The sequence below is a fragment of the Lepisosteus platostomus genome, chromosome 18 (assembly GCF_059453375.1).
Source record: "Lepisosteus platostomus isolate fLepPlt1 chromosome 18, fLepPlt1.hap1, whole genome shotgun sequence".
Lineage (NCBI taxonomy): Eukaryota > Metazoa > Chordata > Actinopteri > Semionotiformes > Lepisosteidae > Lepisosteus > Lepisosteus platostomus.
Window position 1 is genome coordinate 1096284 of NC_142628.1, and position 20768 is coordinate 1117051.

Sequence of the window (20768 nt, forward strand, 5' to 3'; positions counted from 1 at the left end):
AAGATAATATTTCCCTTATTCTCATCAGATTTTATTCTGCATTCACCTATTTCTAAAACGATTATTGCCATATTGCATAACATTTAGACAAGAAAAATAAAGTGACTGTACCACATCAAAGCACATTAAATTAGAATTACTTTTTATCATAACAACTGCAGCTCTATAATACTTCAAAAGCAGTTTTGTTTATGCAAATATCTTTTGCACACATAACTAGATAATAAAATATCAGCCGCTGTCCCAAAGAGATTTCCTTCATTTTTCTGTTTTCTTAATTTCTTCACCTCTTCAGCTTTATCGTTACAGTCAGCTGCAGACTGTCCATGTTACTCAATCACCATGTCTACGAAAATGACAATCACAAACCATGCCTCTAATGAATCAAGCACTTATTGTGTTTTCTGAGGTGTAGATAAGCTCAATTTGTGACCCATCTACCAATGACAAATTCACAGTCTCTCTGGATGACAAGTTCCCATTGACTGGTTATAAACCTCTGGAAGACTGCTGCTGTCAAACGTTTACACACCACTATAAATTACACCACTATACAGGTATTTATACAATATTTTCACTGGGAATTCCCAGTTGAATCTTTTGCTTGAGAAACTGAGAAAAAATGATAGTCAGATGATGACAGATCTTTGTTCTCAAACCCCGTCTCACCTCTGGATGTACAATTGATCAAAACGATTGCATTTTGACTTTTAATTAAAGCAAACTGCACTTGCACTTGCAAAAAGATAAGCAAAAAGGAAAATAAATTCCCACTGGTCTAAACTGCTTTCCATCTGGTTGGCACACAAGGAATCATGGGATTTTCCATGACAGTGATCATGTTATGGAACACAATTGTAGCCTATCCCCAGGTACAGAGCAATTTATATAGTAGTAGAAACAGACATAACGTATTTGGATTTTGTTCTCAAACACAAAAACGTTTTAAATGTGCATCTTGCTGCTATTTCAGACCTTAATATTCATGTAAATCATAGAAAATATTCATGTAAATCATTGCCAATGATTGAATGTATAATACAAATCCAGAGTCAGAGCAGAAAGGTAGGCAGGAACCCAACCACAGACAGCTGTTGGACAGCTGCAGTTTACCTCTTGTCTGCAACATGCAAAGACTGTGGAGCGGATCTTCAGGTATATATGGGTGGATCCAGTTGAGGAGTGAATCAGTGCACATTTATATCCAGTTGCTTCAATGCTGTCTGTGTGGTGCCTGGTATTAGATTAAACACTTGTTCTGTTCCTGTTCATTATTCAGACGCTCCTACATTGTCAGTAGTGTTGATATTAAATAAATGTCAATGTGAGAAATAATTAAGGACACTGTGCTTTCAATTCCCCACAAATTGTAATTACCCTTAATAACAATGCATAATTTCTCCACAAGCCCAGTAGATACTGATTAGCAAATATTATTATTAGAATTAGTATGTTAAAAATTAACCCATATATATCCCATAGTTCCTGAAAATATGTTATACATGTTGTGTTCAATTGGAAGGCTTTCTAGCCTGTTTAAGCAGGTAACATATGATTACAGCAAAATGCCTAAATGAGATCCTTAGATTAAGTTACTATTTACAGCTAATTATATTTCCATAGGACTTGACTTGTAGTTCAGGTAGGTAGCTGCTGTGTAGGCTGCAAAGAAACAAGTAATAGGTTTATTTCCTGCTGAAAAAAGAAGAAAGGAAACAAAACTTCTTTGGGTGTAAGCAGGCGCCTTTCTACGGGACTTGTCAACCCAAAGGATCCCCAGACACTGCTCCTATCAAGAAGAGCACCTTCTTCACTCAGAGTAGTGCTGCAGTCACCTGGCTGATTTACGCATGGGTCTCCTCTGGGTGCTCCAGTTTCCTCCCACAGATCATATATGTACAGTACTAGTAGGTTAAGTGGCTTCTGGGAAAATCAGCAATGGTTGAACTGTGTGTCTGTGTATGTCCTGCGATGGCCTAGCGTCCCACCCAGGCTGTATCCTGCCTTGCCTCTGTTGCCTGCCAGGACAGACTCTGTCTGCCCCACTACCCTGATTTGGAAGAAGCGGTTAGAAAATGGATGGATGTTCCAGACAGAAGAGCATCACCTACAGGTCCACTGCCCCAGTGCTGTTGAGGTCCAGTTTTCCTTTGCTTCTGAGATCTAATGAGATCAGGCTACAAGGTGCTAATGTTTCTGCCGCAGTTGTAGTGGCACAGTATGTTCACAATTCACATGATAAACTTTTTAATCGTAAGCCTTAATATTTCATTTCCTCCAAAAGTCAAACTAGCTTTAAAAATACATTTTAATGACATAGTTACTGTGATTCCCAGAACCAGGACTGAAGCCAATAAAAATAAAAAGTGCACACTAAAACGTTTTCGGTGACGTCTTGTTACCGTTTAGTATGAAACACGTGTGAAGATTTGCAGCGCCCTCTAGGGGAAAAAGTTTAACACTTGCACTGATCGTGAAGACGTTTTTTTCCATTTTTTCCATTTTCTTTCACTCTGACTTCATGCACAATTTCTAATACAGAGACACACGAGAATTGTCTATTCCACAAAACGGATAACTGCCACACTTTAAACAAGTGCAAAGAGTGAACCCCCTGTATATTTAATCCTGCAAACCGATTCAAATCAGGGCCTCTCTGAAAACAAGACTGTTTAACAACCAGCTTGTTAGAAATGGGTGAGTTTCTCCTTCAATGCATATAGATAGTTTAGGAAGGAAAAGGCTACTCCCATCTCCTTTCAGATGGGTAAAACTGACCCAGCCTGTAATCTTTACACAAGCACATATGGAACTACTTTGTTGCTTGAAGAAAATAGAAAGCTGGAAGAGTAAGCTATAATTGAGGCACATAAAAATATCAGTCCTAGTTGGAGCAGTGGGGGGAGGGAGGTGGGCTACAGTAATAGCTAAGACTGCACAGCGCTGTAATGGGAAAGAACACATGCAACTCGGGAAATGAAAACTGATGAGTGAAGCAGGTCCTTAAGTAGTTTATGAAGAATGGATCTTCCACACAGCTCAGTTTAGTGACACTTTTGAAACAGTCTTTCAAGTAGCAGTTAATGTCTTATTTGTCAATTTTTTTTCCAGTCCAGTTCTTTATGTTCGTGTATGTGATCTGCTCTGACTACTTCTTCAAAGGCCCAGATGAACCAGTAGATTTGGTCTAAATCTCTGATGGAAATGCCTTCACATTCAGAGGCCTCCCACCTCCGTCCAGCAGAACGCTGATGCTAAATGCAGGGTTTGTAACAGACCGGTGGCGGGTCCAGGGTTCGGAGAAGAGCCCTTGGAAGTGTTTTGGTTAGAAACATGCCAGAATGAGAGGAAAGGACAGGGCGAAATGTGTGGGAGAGACACACGCTGGGCATGCAGTTCTTCACTGACGGACCTTGGCACTTCTCTGTTTTGCATTCGCTACAGGCTGCTCTCCAAATTATCTCTCACTCTGGGTATTTAGGGATATGACTGAAGACTCTTGAAACATGTCTATGACTCCCATGAACCAGTATTGGATAAAGCAGTAAGGAAATGGATGGATGGTGTAGTATTGTGGTAGACAAAGCATAGAAAAATGCCAGATAAATTTGCCCTGGACCTTTCCAAAGGAAGAGATTAAGAAAGGCTGTAGAAAGACCTGCATACTGTACTTTCAGATATGAAAGACATCCTCTGAAGTTTGCAAAATTTAAAAGACAAAAAGGACCTGAAATAACTGCCTTGCAAGTTGCATTATTCCCAATATCGGGAGCTGGACTTTTGCTGGACTTTTGCTTAGGAAGATCTCAAATTTGTGCATGTCCAGGATGTGAAGAGCTGAGCGTCTCTAGTCTAGCCCATTTGATTCAATGTACATAAAAAGAAAAAAGGCTTTCAAGTATGTTATAATGCAATCTATTACTAAAATCCTGTGATCTTATTTAAAATATAGGAATTGACAATCGTTTCTACAGATTATTGTTATTCCAGTTTAGAATAAAAAATGAATCATCTCAAAACCACAAAATCTCACACCTGTACAGCCAGAGCTGGGAAGGGCTCACAGGCCCTCAGCCAGTCACAGAACTCCCAGGCACCCCTGCTGAAGAGAGTCAGCTGTGCACTACTATCTGAGGAGACACAGCTACTGTACCGTAGTATTCAATGAGCATCTTCTCTGGTTGAGCTACTACTGAGACCAAATCTTACCATCCAACATTTGTTTGCAAATCTGATTTGTTATTGATATACTACCAATCAGATAGTGAGAGTAGAAACTGATGATTGTTTACTAATGTTTATATAGCTGTAAATTCACAATGAATTTGCCAAACATCTTCTGTAAAGATTCATGCAATAAAACACAGGGCTCTTCTCCATGTGCTCTACACAGCACGTGCCTTTCAAGATGTTCTAATGAAAGCACTGGGATAGCATGAGGGTGGGGAAGCAGTAAGCCCATAATTAATTGGGAAAGTATGCTGTTCAGTACCTAAAAATTGCCACATATTTCAGAATGATAGCTTCGCCTTCTGCTCCACACTTTGTAGTGGCTGCAGTGAAGGATATGTTGTGCAGATGAGGGGAATATTTTTATAGCTGGTGTATACCAAATTACATGTTCCAGTTATAGGATGCTTAGCTTTAGGGTAGCAGCTTCACAAGTGGTAAAATCATTATTCATGATTAAAGCTCTATAAGGATGCTGTATTTCTTAACAGGTTACACTTGAGTTAGAGGACTGTTGACTGATATTTGAAGTGTTTACTAATTCGTTCCATTGTCAGGAAGCTGCTTTTTGCTGTTAAGGGTTGTGACAACCTGGAGCCTGTAACTCAAGGTGGTTGAGACCCGAAAGCAAACCTGAGATTATCATAAAAGTCATAAAAACATGTACAAAAAGATGTTTGTTTACTTAAATGCTCTGTGCAGAAATCCATTTGCAAAATTTACCGGACTAGGTATAAACACCCAGACCAGGTAAAACAGGACATATTTAGACCACTACAAAACTGAAATAACCTCATATTGTATATACACCTGAGAACTGTTGATGGACAGGGAGCCTCTGATTAAACCAGGAGAGAGACAGGCTTTAATGAGGAATGAGAGGACTGATGCAGTTGTTCTTGACTGAGTCTCAATAACTGAATTTGAATTTAAGATGCTTTGGAAAGAAAATCTGTTGATCAATGCTGCTGATGTTAAGCTATTACCAATGTTCATCAATTCAAAATTAATTTACCTGTCATACAAGTTACTAGGCCAGGTGCTACAAAAAGAGATTGTAATTTACATAATTTACAAAAACATTATCTAAAAAGAGTGGATGAGAGGGGTTATCTACAGTAAGATTTTATGTGCACGATTAATAATATGTTGCTCCATTAGACATCTTATTGAGTCCAGGAATGCGCCAGTAATTTTGCTTCCAGTCCTGATCATTTTGTTCAACTTGGTTTTTTTTTCAGCAAGAACAAGGCACTTTTCCAGCTCCGAATGCAAAAGATTAGAATGCCCTGAATAAAACTGTCAGAAATTTGATTTAAAACTCCTTAAAAAATACAAACTTATTGTCCAAATATTGCCTTTATTGTCCATATTGCAGTCCAGGTCAATTAGCAGTCAATAACAGTACCAAGTTATTTATATTTATTTACTGTTTCACTGTCAGTTCCATTTACAATTTATAAGACTTACTGTATAAGAAAAGAAAATTTATTTCTAAAATCAATTATCATTTCCTTTCTTTTAATTGTGTTTAAAAACAGTGAATTTTCCTGTCTGTAACTGTTTTCAGCATCATTCAAAAGTCCAGTCAAGGCAACATCATCTGCAAACTTAATAATTGAACAGTTGCCATAGTTCACACAATTACTGGGGTACAATGTGCAAGGCAATGGGCACAGCACACATCCCTGGGGTACCCCATGCAGGTGGTGATGGTGAGAGACTTCCTTGAGCTCACTGCACCACTGTGCTGCCCAGTGTCTTTAAAAATAAATAAAAACATTTCCCATTCCTGCAACAGCTCTCGTCAGCAGAGGTCACTGCCTTTGGCGTGGAACAGATCCATAACTCCGAAGCCAAGCTGAAACAGCTCTTGTGGAATGCTTATAGGATCGTTGTGGATCAGCCCCACTTATAAACAGCTCTCCAGATGGACTAATTGTACTCCGGTAAACAGAAAGTAAACACCATTGGAACACAATGGCACTTTCTGTTTTCAACATTTCATTTGCTCCCCTCTGTGAGGATTATTGCATTTAGAACAAAATAGCTTAGTCAGTTTAAACAAAGGAATAATCAGTGAACTAGTTATTTCTTAGGTTTTAAATCTCCAGGAAAAGTGACTGTATTTAGTAAATGCTTCTTGTATCGAAATGATGACACATGGTTAGTATTACTAGAAAATAAATTATAGCATTGTCCAAACTCACTTCCTTGAGTTTGAGACTGTCAAGGATCCAGGCAACACACTTATTGAAGGTATACGGGAACCATGCAGCGTAGTGAGAATGTTTATGGACCCGCTAGGGAGATCTATATCCTTTTCCATCTTAGACTTCAACACAATTAGATTTTCCTGAAAGTCTGCATAAAAGATGAAGACAAATCATAACTGGAAGGTTGTGGGTCCAAATCCGCGCTCTTGAGTGAGATGCTTCACTCAGACTGTTTGACTCAATTGCATCACCGCGCGAATATACAGTAAGTCTCTCTGCTGAAAAGTGTTGGTCAAGACTAACGATACAGCAGACCCCCTGTGGATGGAGTGGAGTTTGTTCTGATCAAAATAAAATACAGCAACATTCTTGGTCAGTTTTTTAAAACCTGTTATTTATTATAAAAACAAATTATTTCTCAGGCTTACAGTTGAAGAAAAACTTTTATTAGGAAGGACAGAAAGCTGGAAAGGAGTGTAATAACAGTCATTCACCCTTCTAGCCACACATAAAATAGTTTTCAGTGTTGTACGAGCCTTGAATAAAATATTTCCAGAATTATCTTAAAAAAACAACAACAAAGAAAGGTATTTAAATTAATGTTAAGGGGAAAAAAAGATCGAGTGAAACTCCGGCCGCAACATTAGCGATTCTAGTCGCGCAGGATCAAAGCCCGTACGAACAGCGAGGATCATGCAGATGAACAACGCAGAGCTGTCTCGCTATATTCGAATTCAACCAGCTTTATTGGCATGACCGATGAATTACAGTGTTGCCAAAGCAATAAATACGAACACACTGGAAGATGATTGCTGGTCGCCCAGTTGCAGTCAGAGAAAAGAGAGAAGGGAAGAGAGCCACACCGAGGGCCAGGAGTCTCAGATTTAACCCCCATGTCCTCGTCTGCCTGCTCCTGGCTCGGGAGAGGGCGCTTGTCGTGACAGGCAACGGGAGCAGCTCGCTCTTCCCCTGGCCGTCGGCTACTGTCCGAACAGCCTCATGAAGTTCTCGTAGCCTTCCTCCCCGAAGAAGTCGTATGAGCCGCGGACGTTCGCCAGGTGGACGATGCCCGTGACGAAGAGCACGATGATGAGGAGGGGGATGATGACGTTCCAGCCGGAGGCCAGGATGTTGTACCACTTGGCCTTGTTTGAGAAGTCCCGGGCAGCCTTGAGATCACCGAGGACTTTCTGGTCTCGGGCCTGGACGGGAAAGGTGAGCAGGTTAATAACAGCGTTAACGGGCGGGCTTTGCAAAAGATACCGTGAACACTTTTCTAGCAGACAGTTTTACCCATCCAGGTGGATGCTGCACATTGGTGGTGGTGGAGGGGAGTCCCCATTACCTGTAAAGTGCTTTGAGTGGAGTGTCCAGAAAAGCGCTATATAAGTGTAAGCAATTATTAAATTAATTATGCTGCGTACAGAGTAATTTATCTTTTCTGCATGTGAAGCAGATTCCGTAAATCTAGGCTCTGGTGTTGTTAAAGCAGCAGGGGCTGGCAGCGGGTTTCCTGCTATTGCTATTTTCAGATTTTCGCATGCAAACACTGAACTGCTCGCATTGTCAAAGTCTCGATTCCCACCCAGCCCTCTCGCCACAGCTTGTTGGTCTGGGTGGGAGAGTCCGAAACCTCAAGTGTAAGATGTCTATGGCTGCCCAGCCACAACAGCAAGTTAAACCAGTGCAACGTGTTTAAAAATAAAAACCAAAAATAGGTACCACGACATCACAGCAAATTTTTGCCAGTGAAATTAAAGCAAAATTTATTGAAGCAAAATTGGTGTGTAGCACAAATGTTGAAGAGTGGTATTGCCAAAACTATATCACACTTAAACTGTACAGAAGGGTTTGTGTTTGTGCAAGAAAAATTGTGTCAAGAAAATGTACTTTCTCAGCAGGTACATTCATGTCTGAGCTATTGGAGTCCTGCTGCCTGGTAACAAAACTGGTGATCAGAGCTGTAATAAACTATAATCAAAGGGAAAGTTTTCCTAGAACCAAATTAACCTTCAAGTATGTTTTTGAAACGAAATCAGATCACCTGGAGGAAACCCATGAAAACATGAGGAGAACATACAAACTCCACACAGACAGTACCCCAGATCAGGACCTGGACTCAGGGCCCCAGCACTGTGAAGCAGCAATGCTGACCTCTCTGCCACCTGCCACCTTGTCCCTATCTTACATTAGGCAAGTATGTAGAAATGATGTTGTGTAAACTCTCCCTTAGCCTTCTGTTTTAAAACTTGCTTGACAATGGCTAAGAAATCCCATAAGGACTCACAAGGTCTCTGTATGTGTCCAATAACTATTATGAGACTTTTGCTTTCGAGATGGCTGTGTAATGAACATACATCACCTCATAAAGCGTACTATTCATTTCAAAATCCTTTTTAAAAATAGGGTGAAAGCTTTCTTGGAAACAACAAACAATGCCACAAAAATATTACATTCCTTTCAGAAGTTTCTGCAACCAATGTACAGTTTCACCAGCTGCATACGTCCTGCGTCACAGACAGAGCCCCAGAATCCTGCCTCCCAATCACAGCGCTGTTCTCAGGGCCCACAGCTCCAATGGGACTAAGGAACATGACTAAACACCATCCGGCTTTCACCCCACCATTGGTGCATTCGTGGCAACAGTCAAAGCATCAGATGACTAGAAGCCACCTAGTTCTGAAGGTAAATAGGACTTGTAATGTTTGAGAAATTTGTGCCCATCTGCAACCTCTAATTTTCAGGCAGACTTTCAGTTTTTTGGAACATGCCAATTATGCTTTAAATACTACAAATGCTAGCCTCCCTTCGTCTCTTTTGCAATTTGAGCCTTGTGTCGTTTCTGAGACCGACGTCTTCACTAGCGTTTTGTCTGCTCTCTTCCTGATTTCCAGCATTCCTGTGGCACAGCTTGTACATTCCCACAGACTAAGCCAAGCACTAAATATAACAGGAGAGTACTGTCCTCCAAGAAAGGTGCCATGAAAAACATGAATAATATATTTGCTTTAATGCATTCTTTGCTTTTGTGGTAAATAAATTGGTATTATTTGAGGTTTTTCTTGCAACCGATTAACTGCCTAATGTCATGCAAGTGGAGGTATCTCAACATGCCAATGTCAGTCAACAAGGATTATTCAGAAAAACAAATATTTTAAGAGTAAAAACTATTAAGAAATGTTTGTGGCTCTGCATTAACAAGTAATGCCAAATACATCACAGTTTAATTTTCTTTTCAGCATAACTGCTAACATTTTCCTCAAATATATATCCTTAAAAATACTGCCTAAAGATAAAGCCTAAAAGATAATTTATTGTTGCTCCTTAATTATCTTAAAATATCCTCTTTTTTTAGTTTTGCTACTAATATGCTTAATACCTTCATGTGCCTATGTCCGTGTAAATAAAATATATACAACTTGTTGTACATTTTTAAATCCACAAAAATCTTTACCTATTCTAATTAATTAAATATTTTAATAGTAATAATACTGATTGGCACATCTATAATAATTCCTGTGCATTTTATTTCACAAGTGAAGATCTGTGTTGAAGCAAAGGAATGAATATAAAATACAAGAATTGTCTTTTTTTTTTAAGGAACAATAACACAATATGTGTTAATTGTTAAACACGGTCTTTCCTTGTGTCTGTTTAGTTAATCCGATCTCAGTGCATACATTAAGGATTTATGAGAGTGGAACTTTTATTTGATATAAGCTAATAATTTCTGAAAGTCTAAAAACATTATTTAGTGAAATCTAGCAAAAACATTAAATGTCAAATATTAAATGGCATAAAATGTCAAAATATTATTCTTGTGTTTGGCCTGGCCTTCTGAAAACATGAGACATAAAACCTTATCAAGAATATTACCTCTGAATTTCGAAGGAATGTGATTAACCGAACGCTGTCGACTCCGGCAAGCTTCTGCCTTTGCATGAACCTGATGCTGAACCTCGTACGGGTTTCAGAATGATTTCTGCCAGTGCCCCACTGTTTCCCAAGCTCCGTCACATTTCTGTGGTTGTGGGTCTGAAGGCACAAGCGTATCTTACCTTGACCGAGTACACCAGAGCCAAGAACCCCAGACAGCAGAAGTTGACGTAGAGGGTGTTGCAGATGGACCAGATCAGGTAGTCTTTGGGGGGCTTGGCAGGAGTGCCCACATTGACCACAGTGGAGCTGCAGGGAGCGTCCCCAGGTTTGCTGCTGCTCAGGGGAGTGTAGTCAGGAGGGCACGTGTAAGTAGCATTATCCATCCTCTCTGCTGCTGGCTGTCGCCTGTCCTCCACGTTGTCTCCAAATCAGATGTCAGGCCGCCTGGACACGCACACTGGTTTTATAGACGCAAGGCCTGGGGTGGGCTGAGCCAGTGCTTCAGTCACAGGCGGCTGAGGGCTCACTCCACATGGCCAGACCAGGAAGGCTACCATTACGTGGTTTGGGCTTTTATATTGGTGCTTTTGAAGCTGGAAGGGAGAAGGAGCTGGTTACTCACTGTAAACCCCTTTTTATATCTGGTATCTCCTTGTGTACATTCCAGCAGGGTGTGTGGGCTTTCATGTGGCCCTCATTAACCAGGGCTCTCACCAGCCCTCAATAACATAGCAGAGTTGAAGACTATCATGGTGCACTCCCTGGTTTAACATCAGCTTCATTCAGCACAGACTTTCTAATTATTCTGTCACAATTAAATTATTTGGCATGCTTATATGTGGTAGATACACCTTCACAAACGTAAGAAATTTTTGGAGTCACTGTTCGACTAATGCAGGCAATTAACAGATCCCTAAAACTCTGCCACTGTATCAGCTTGCTAATAGTCATTCATTCAAGTTCAGCAAATACCTAGTTCAGTACACAAGCAATTTCAGATGCAGCTTTAAGTACAAAACAGCTTTAGGCATTGATGTTGAGTAAAACACTGCCAAATATCTGCTTTTTTTAACAAATCTAGAAGGTTTCTGGGCCAATAAAAATAAAAATAAAAAAAGACTTCTACAAAATTAACTTGCTTTAGAGAGTGTTACTGCCACCGCCAACTAATGTTAACCAAACTATATATCTGCCTAAATGCTTCAAACAAAAATACAACCCTCCTCCCGTTCCTTCTCCTTTATATGCAGCAAACACACTAATTAAACCCATGTGAGAATGTGTATTGTGAACAATAATTCAGTTAGGGAACCTATTGCATTCAAAGGAACTTTTTGTCCCGAGACGGTACTTTGGCGGCCTCTAGTGGTAGACCTGTGCATATTATAGTCCTTGACCATAGGGACGATATTTTTTTTTTATTTATGCATAACAAAATAACAAAAATTGGACGATATTATATTGAAATAACTCTCCCCAACCAGGTGGAATGCTAGCTAAAGGATATGGCAGAGTACTTGATTATGGCACTCCAATTTCAGTTAGAAACTCATTTTGGGTTGATGAATGTATGCGCCTCTTAACTCTCCTTAATTCCTCATGATGTGTCATTTGCAAATGAAATAAAGTACTAATAAGGAATTAAGCTTTTAATGCTCATGTTCCATGAAAAGGATTTAGAACTAAAAACAAGGTTCTGATCGGTACCATGGACTTCTGAAATATAGTATTTGAGTACTTAACTGCCATTCAATATCCTTGTCTATTTTGGAAGACAAAATCCTACAGTAGACTTTCAAAAGAGTCCTATGGATTTTGTAACTTCTGTCTAGAACTTAACAAAAAAAATGCTGTGCCACTCTAATTAAATGTCTTGCAAATTGGGTGGTTGTATTAGTCAGAATCTCTGCGGTAGTCTGACATTTAAAACCTGAATGTGGATCAACAGGCACAGTGGTCCACTGGTTAGCAGAGCTGAAGCCCTAGGTTCAGTGCCTGGGCTGCTGTCTGTGTGGAGTTTGTATGTTCTCCCTGTTCGAGTGGGTTTCCTCTGGGGGCTCCGGGTTCCTCCCACAGTCCAAAGATACCTTGGTAGCTTAATAGGCTTCTGAGAAAACTAGTGTGTGCCCTAGTGTGAGTGTGTGTTTCTGTCGATGTGTGTCCTGTGATGGACTCGTGTCCTGTCCAGGGTGTGTGTGTCTGTGTGTGTCCTGTGATGGACTGGTGTCCTGTCCAGGGTGTGTGAGCGTATGTGTCCTGTGATGGACTGGTGTCCTGTCCAGGGTGTGTGAGCGTGTGTGTCCTGTGATGGACTGGTGTCCTGTCCGGTGTGTGTGTGTCCTGTGATGGACTGGTGTCCTGTCCAGGGTGTGTGAGTGTGTGTGTGTCCTGTGATGGACTGGTGTCCTGTCCAGAGTCCTGTGTTACGTCCACGTACTAGACAAGTGGTTTGAAAATGGATGGACAGAAATAAAATACAATATAACTGGAATGGATGTGGATCTACCCCCCTCTTGTGGGAGCAACCGTAAATATCAAAGCTTTGAGTCTGAAGTGGTAACTGCACTGCAAACAGTTGTTTTGTAGTAGAATAGTACTGTATATTAAAACAATGTGCCAAGGGTGCTATGGAATGAATGTTACTTCAAAGAATGTGTAAGAATTTAATATGAATAAACAAACAAATGTCCATGCAGTAAAGATTTGTGACATTTAAGTTTCTATAGAATGGATGTTAATTGTAAAAAATAGTGTATATGAGTTTGACTTCATTAACTTCATTAACATAATCATTGACATCTTATTTGTTTGTACCTCTAATCAAATTGATTTCATCCTCAGAATATAAACGTTTTATGTTTTTTTTTATAACAGTTAGTGATAAACATGTCTGCATATAGTTAAAGACACTCTCTGAGCTCTTACAAAAATAAACCACAATCTTTGCACTGATTTTACAAATAAGTATTAAAATCGTGCAGATCCCTGGAGCAGACACCACCATTGGGATAGAGGAAGTTGAAAGAATGAAAATGCAGACAGCACGTTTACAGTTTCTGAAAATCAGCATCCCAGCTTGTCTTCACTATTGGTGTGAGTATAACAGCATAATGCAAGCATGAACAGGCTAAAACATACTTTCAAGGATTAAATGAAAACATTCCAAGCAATGGAACTTTCAAAGGCATAGTTTCAAAGCCAACAGAATTGCTTGCAGGTCTAGCTGTGCTTTGTTGGTTAGTCTCTGTAAGATCTTTATGAAGAGCTGCTGTCCAAGTCTGCTGAATGCGTCACTGTGAACTGAAATTCCTGCACATTTACGCCCTGCGGCATGTGTTTTTGTACAGCAACCAATTCTTTACAGACAGGCTTAACATTTACACTGAATAACTAGAGCTACTGTATGACATCAATAATTAACCTTTAGTTTCCTAAATTTCTGCATAACATATACCATATTTGCAGTTCCTGCGTCACTTAATTGTGCATTGTGCTAATTAAACAAAATTTGCAAAACCTTCAAAACAACGTTTTTTAAAGTCAGAATAGCATCTTTCAGGCTACTGCCAAGTGATCCTTGAGTGTCAAAGAGTCCTTGATTTTCATCCTGCATCTGTTCTGCAGCTTAACAGAACTACTTATTCACTCTCTCGAGTTTTTCCCCAGGTTGAAATCAGGGAAAATGTAAAGACACCCATAACCTAGAGCTGAAGCATGTCAATATAGATAACTCCTACATTTCAGCCCTCCTACTATTGATCCATTATTTTGCAGGTAACACATATCTGATGTGCTTTTAATGATCTAGTTCTGTTTTGTCATTATCTCATTCATCCAGTAACAACACTACTTAAGAAAAAAGGTCTGGAAGGATTAGAAACATGTTTTTTCTTAATTTTAGTTTTTTCTTAAACCTAAGGTTTAAAAAAGCCTGCAAATGTCTTTTACATTTAATTTGCATTTGGTGCAATAAATATTGGCATTTAGGTGATGGCTTGATTAGCTGCAATGGACTATATTAAAGAAAGTTCTTGGACCATTCTTGCAAACTGTTTCAACCAGGATAAAATGTGTTCCAGAAATGTAAAAATAAACCAAGAGAGAAATGAGGTTTTCAATATCATCCCTAGTGAAGAAAGAAAAACACAAAGTGTTTTACAAATGGACTCCATTCCTTTTAAAAACAAAATGTTAAGACTAGAGAGTAGCATTGAGGCAATATTGTCAAGCTTCATTCGCTCAGGAAAACAAGGACATTCCTGCAAGCAAAACACAGTTCAATTTAAATGTGTGTATAACATAGAAATAAACAGATACTCTGTGGCGTTTATCTCTGGCTCTGTGAATAAACATTCTGTCAGTGTTAAATGTTACCATTGTTTCTGGCTTGATTTATTGGAAGCTGTAGTCTTTGTCCCAGCCAAGCAGAAACAAACCAGAAATAAAGGCCTGTTTTATCCTCTGGACTACCACCACAGCTAGCAAGTTATAAAAACATTACCACTGGTGTGGCCAAGTCTGGAGTTCAGATATTCTCTTCCTCTTTCTAGTGCCATTTTCCAACCTGTCGAAAGATTCAATGTAGCTGCCACTGCAGTGAAAACAGTTATTGATTTTCTTAAATACAAGGCTCCTCTTAAAATCCTTTTTTAGTGACTATTTCACAAAAGAAAGGAAAATTACGTTAATCGTCTAAATGTTAACAGAAAACCTTCCCCTGCAACAGTTATCAATAAGCAATGTGAGGCTGATTTTTACAAACACAATAACAATGTGAGACTGGTAAAGGATGACTATAACTAATAAAGAACCTTTTTTGTTTTCTTGGTCAGTCTTTTTGCCTGAGGATTTGGGGTGATAGCTCCAGGAAAAAGCATGGGATGGAATGGTCTGCAGCATGGTAAGGAAAATAAGGAGCTGCTCATTAAAAATATTACATGGAATAAGCAGCAGACTGGCATGGTGTTAAGCACTATGGCCTCAAAACTCTTCTGTCCCGGCTCAATTATGTGCTGGACATCTTCTGTATGGAGTTTGCGTGGTACCCAGATGTGATAATGTGCATTTTCCATTTACTTCAGCCTCTGAAGCAGTGCAGGCTGGGTATTATTGGCTTAAAAATGGTCTTTTTCTCTCTGTTTCCCAGAGATGGATCCGTATTCTGTCCCCAGTGAGAAATCATGTGGTCTCTCTCACACTGTTTTTCCTGGATAGGGTCACAGTAAACACAGTATCTTATCCTGGGATCACAGGGCAAAACCTTCCCCTAATGAGTTTCCTGCATAATGGAATAAACAATTTTCTTTGGCTTCTTTCAGAGGAAGTTAAGGACAGATATATCTTCTATTGCTCCTGATTTTCCCCTAACAGCAAACAGTGGGTATCTGGGAGGAAGCAGACCCAGATCACACACTTCATTCTGCAGGTCACGCTCTAGTGCAGGGGTGTTCAGTCCTGGTCCTGGAGGGCTGTTGAGTCTGAAGGCTTTCTAGATCTCTTCCGAACACCAGCTCCCATCGGGCTGAAGAATGTTGTCAAAAGATCCCATTAAGTCAATTATGAACTGGCTTTGGGCATTAAGAATAGAGGTAAACCTGCAGAAACACCAACCCTCTGGGACTGCCCACCCCAAACCTGAACTGTCTGACCTACAGGACTCCTTATACAAGAGTAAGCTGCTCCATCTTCTCAGTCACACTGTTATTCCAGGTTTACACAGATGGTTGGGGGTGTGTGGAACAAACTACCCAGTCAGGCTGTTGAAGGAGACACCCTGGCTTCTTTAAAAAAACGACTGCATGAGATCATATGTATCAAACTTTCTTACATTTCTGTCTGGTCTGGGCTGCTTTACAGTGGAGATAAGCTGGGAAAATTCCTGTGGATATTTCAGTCAGCCAAGCGTGTAACCACACTCTTAATTTCATTAAACTTGGCAAGTAATCTTTTATATATAACCCCAAAAGAACTCAAAGGTATCCCACCCTGTCAAAGGGGACCCCCTCCCTCATTTCCACATGACTGTTATGCAATCATTTTTTCTCACAAGACAAACACGTAAAAAGAAAAACTTGGCAAGGAGAGGCTCTTTGGGATAAAAAATAAAGTTGTGCTTAAGGTGATTAAGCAATTTGTTGATGAGCGCTTCTGGATACCCATCAAAATTCAGCCTGAGCCTGGAATAATGGCAAGGACCTAGCTAGATGTTAAACATCTCCATTTCTGTCTATCACAGTTCTCAGACCCTGACAAAAGATGGAAAAAGTTTGGCTTACAGAGCCTCTCAGCCAGGTTACGCAAACCTTAGAATTATGTTTGCATTAAAAACTAAAAAATAACAATCAGTGGGATGTGCCACTATTGAGAACATTCCTCACAAAAGGACCCAGAGAGTGATGTATTAACATTCGTTGATACCTGATTACACAGAAAAACCTCAGTTTGCCAAGGCATTGTGTCGCCTATAGGACACTCCTGTAATTTCAGCTTTCTCTTTATTGTTCCTTCAGCCTGGTTCTTCAATAAAACAAGTTTAAGAACTGTTGCAATGGAGCCTGTGTCCTCATTTCAAGATTAAGTAGGCAGCCTCGAGACACAGATAACCAAGCTATTACAAAACACCATCCTAAGAAAAACCTTAGGTATTTGCCGCCAGATCCCCAGTCTTTGTCCTGGGTTGCTGGAATGTCTGCAGGTTTGGGAGATCTCTGATGCATCAGCACCTTGAAGAGTGTGAACAAGTTATTCAGTTGGTCCAGTGAAACCAATAATGACCTGATGTTTGTCTCTAATGTCCTGGCAAGACTGAAAACCAGATACCCCAGCCCTCCAGGACCATGTTAATACATTATGAGGGATTGGAGGCTTACAGTCTTGTAAAAGCCTGATGTTTGTACCACCGACACAGCTGTGCTGTAGCAACATTGATCAGGTTGGCCATTTCAAGTGGCGATCATTTTGGGTTCTACTGTAATAAGAAAAATGTATTATTAATTCCCCAATAACAAAGTCAAGTGGAAAGTTATTAGTACGCTTGTTTGTCCACCCCACCAGAGAGGTGACTGCTTTCTGGGCGCACAGTTCTCTTACACTGGAGTGTTCCATTTGTGCCACACTAGTGAGTGTTTCAAAGCTGATTCTGAAGAAGTCTATTAGAAAAAATATTAGTTGGCAAATCAGCTCTTACTCAAAGATCTGAGGAAAAAAATAACATTGAGTCCAGATTTTTTGCCAGTCAAAGTTTAATGCGTTCCATTTACATTTCTGACCCGTAGGCTTCATTCAACACACACACACACCAAGAGAAGAAAAACTAAATCCAAACTCAGAACCACAATTACAAGCAGATGGGGGAAAAAAAAACAACTAAATCACATTCACAGATGGCTGCACAGGAAGAAAGTCAGACAAACTTTTCAAAGGAGACGCTACACAAAGAGCAGTACAAAAGTAGAAAACTCAAGTCTCATGTACAAAAAAAACAAAACAAAAAAGAGTCAGAACAACCGAGTACGAGTGAAGTTCTTGGAGGGGGCAAGCGCGTTAGACACCCCCCGGCTCTCTGAGGGAGGGTGGGACCGGCCGCAGCTCCATGGGGTACACTACTCCCACCGAGATGAGGATGATGAGGACCAGGACGGTGATGAGGAACAAGATCAGGGTGGTCAGGTTGAAGCAGCGGGCGGTGGACGCATACCCCCGGGCACCTTCCAGGTCCCCGAGCGCCTTCCTGTCCCTGGCCTGCAGCGGGAGACACAAACACACATCACCATCAGGAGGATGGGAACTGGCCGCGCTGCCACGCATCTCCGTCCAGGAACGAGCCCAGCCCAGCTGCAGCCCCGTCCAGAACAGAGCAGGAAGGGTCTCCAGCAAAGCAAGAGCCTCTGCGCTGTGGGAATCTGGAGCGAGCTGTCCATCTGCGCTGATGAAAGGACACAGGGCGAGAACCCACTCAGTGGGACTCTCGGGACCATCTGAAGCCCCAAGATGCAGCAAACACTTATGTTCTGACAAGTCCTGTGATCCGCACCTCCAATATTCCAGTGACATCTCACCGACGTCCCATGCAGTTACTCCATATTCACCACCACAAGACTGGTTCAAGGTTATTGAATGTCTGAGTGCAATCGCTTTTAATGAAGCGCTGCACTTCATTCGTTCCCGGTGAACAAGGAGTTGTATTTAAGAGAGACTCCCCAAGTAGGGCCCCCAGATTCTGTGGGGGGGGAGACTACCCTGAGCTCGAAGTCTCATTGTTAGCGGTGCTCCTCTTAACCTACAGCGCTGTCGAGCACGGAAACGGGATATTTTACACCCTTCCCGAGCTTAGAACGATGGAGCCATTTACTGTTTTAGGGATTTTGGGCACAACAGACGGATAGTGGGCTTCCATTGGAAGGCAATGTGTGCCGTTTCTGTGCACAGGAGCTTGACGTGTCTACATGCTTCGCTATGTGCGATTTGTTTATTTTTTTCTGTAGAAAAATTAAATCATAGCGAGTAACATTAAATCACTTATACTATTCCTGGAGTAGAAAAAAAAAACTTATTACCAACACGCAAACTTTTTCTAGTGTTAGCCTGACCAGATCCCAAATCATAAAAGAAACGAAAAGATCTGTCTGCGGTCCCTTCAAATCCCATTCTTTAAACCGGGTCTTTTTATATTAAAATATATATATTGTTTATATAGATACACACACACAGAAAAGATAAGGTAGAACAATTACGGTTCACGCCACTTGAGAAACCGCTCTAAGACCCCAGAAAGGATCACTTTTTACCTGCTTTAATTTTTAACACGTATACCGCAGTAACGGGTGCTCTGGAGGGATAGAAGCGTTCAACTGTGCGCCTCGGAAATCAAGGCGCGCTGTACAAGCGAAGCGCAAACGGACTTGAACGGTAGAGAGCTCGGCTGTTCGCACTCACCTTGATCGAGTAGCAGAGAGCCGCAAATCCCAGGCAGCAATAGTTCATATAGATGGTGCTGAAGAGGGACCAAATGATGTGGTCCCGAGGCGGTTTCGCAGGGGGACCTATGCTGACCACCGCGGCATTGCTCGGCAAAGTCACGACCCGCGGCTCCTTCAGACGCTCGTAGCTGTTGCCCTGCATTGGCAAGAGTTCTGGCGAATACTTCAAGTTCTCCATGCTGGCTATCGACCCTGCCCAGTGAAGGCACCACAAACCGAGCTCGGGAAGACAGAGAACAACACCAGAGGTTGCAGAGTGTGCTCGGAATATAAAGGAAGGATGCTTTTATCCCCGAGCGCGCACGAAACCCGTTTGATCGCCGTCCCCTGTTCTCCCCAATAGGTGACGTCATTGCCTCCGCCCCGGCAGCTGGAGTCGGGCTTCTGTGATTTGCTCCCAAATAAGGAATTGAATTCCACTGATGCTGTTGCCTCCTCACATTACCTTCGGGTACCCCCTTTTCCCGAAAACCAAATTAATGCGTCGAAAGAAAAAAAAACTCCTGCTCTTCTCTTCTTTTTTTCCATGACGCCCTCACTTTGAAGAAAACCACCAAAATGCCGGAAGTTTTCATCACGACTCACTTTTATGATTTGGAGTAATGTTGTGCAGTTATATAAAGCATAGACTTTAAATCGCATGAAGAAATCCGTAACAAGCTGAATCAGTCGGAGCTCCTAAACTGTCTGTCTCCGTTTCTAGCAGTGTTCGAGACTGCATTAGTAGCGACATTTCTGTTGCTGGTATCTTGTTTAGCGTCACTCAGCTTTGGTTTCCGAAGCCTGTAGTTCAATCTGTCAAAAACCGTGTATGCTCTTTCACATCAATGCAGAGCTACTGGGAGAGATGTTTTATTTCGAATGCGCACAGTGCGCCTCAGCAAACAATTATAAAGCACGTATTGTACACAAGACATTAGGATCCCACTATAAAACACGTTGGGTTTCTCCAGTGAGATATGGACATACGAACAGTACTTATTTGAAGAGCTTAATCTCTGCAGAAAGGAAGGAATGTAGTTGCCTGACATCACGAATGGGTTTACGGGAAACTCTCCACAGCCTCCTACTTCCTTCCCAGTGCCACTGCCCCCCTTTCCTAACGACGTTCCCGGCACAGGAGCTGGCTCTAGGGGCCGTGCCTGTGCGCTCCGCAGCCTCAGGGCCAGATCCGGGCTCCACACCGCCGGCCACGGCCCCGGTGCTCTCCTGGCAGCGGGCAGACTGCTGCTGGCCCAGTCTCTGACCCAGGGCCACCCTGGAAACGTCATCCCCATTCGTGATGTCAGGCAACTACATTCCTTCTTTTCTCTAGAGATTAAGCTCTGCAATGATGTCAAAACTTTTTGTTGATGTATTAAAAAAAGACGTTAGTCACACAGCGTTTATGCAATGGTTTTCTGTGGACGTTTCACTATATACTTCATGGCAAAGAAACACCTATAGACATTTTAGTTCATTTCTG

General features: G+C 41.3%; 2 protein-coding genes across 2 annotated transcripts; both read right to left on the minus strand.

The window, feature by feature from the left end:
• Window positions 1-6819: 6819 nt before the first annotated feature.
• Window positions 6820-10747, minus strand: LOC148645416 (interferon-induced transmembrane protein 5-like). Its single transcript, XM_088611167.1, has 2 exons — window positions 10505-10747; window positions 6820-7648 (listed from the first exon to the last, which is right to left on the minus strand). Exons 1-2 carry the CDS (start codon window positions 10706-10708, stop codon window positions 7427-7429), a joined length of 426 nt encoding a protein of 141 aa, XP_088467293.1. The 5' UTR covers window positions 10709-10747; the 3' UTR covers window positions 6820-7426.
• Window positions 10748-17678: 6931 nt separating this feature from the next.
• On the minus strand, window positions 17679-19661 carry LOC148645417 (interferon-induced transmembrane protein 1-like). The gene is made up of 2 exons (XM_088611168.1): window positions 19260-19661; window positions 17679-18065 (listed from the first exon to the last, which is right to left on the minus strand). Exons 1-2 carry the CDS (start codon window positions 19479-19481, stop codon window positions 17868-17870), a joined length of 420 nt encoding a protein of 139 aa, XP_088467294.1. The 5' UTR covers window positions 19482-19661; the 3' UTR covers window positions 17679-17867.
• Between the last annotated feature and the right edge of the window lie 1107 nt (window positions 19662-20768).

What these genes read in the sequence shown, in the direction of transcription:
- LOC148645417 (XM_088611168.1), bottom strand. Translation starts at nt 19,481, where the DNA reads ATGGAGAACTTGAAGTATTCGCCAGAACTCTTGCCAATGCAGGGCAAC. An exon ending in CTCTCTGCTACTCGATCAAG is followed by an intron (nt 18,066 to 19,259) that starts GTGAGTGCGAAC and finishes CTCCCGCTGCAG; the next exon opens with GCCAGGGACAGGAAGGCGCT.
- LOC148645416 (XM_088611167.1), bottom strand. Translation starts at nt 10,708, where the DNA reads ATGGATAATGCTACTTACACGTGCCCTCCTGACTACACTCCCCTGAGC. An exon ending in CTCTGGTGTACTCGGTCAAG is followed by an intron (nt 7,649 to 10,504) that starts GTAAGATACGCT and finishes TTTCCCGTCCAG; the next exon opens with GCCCGAGACCAGAAAGTCCT.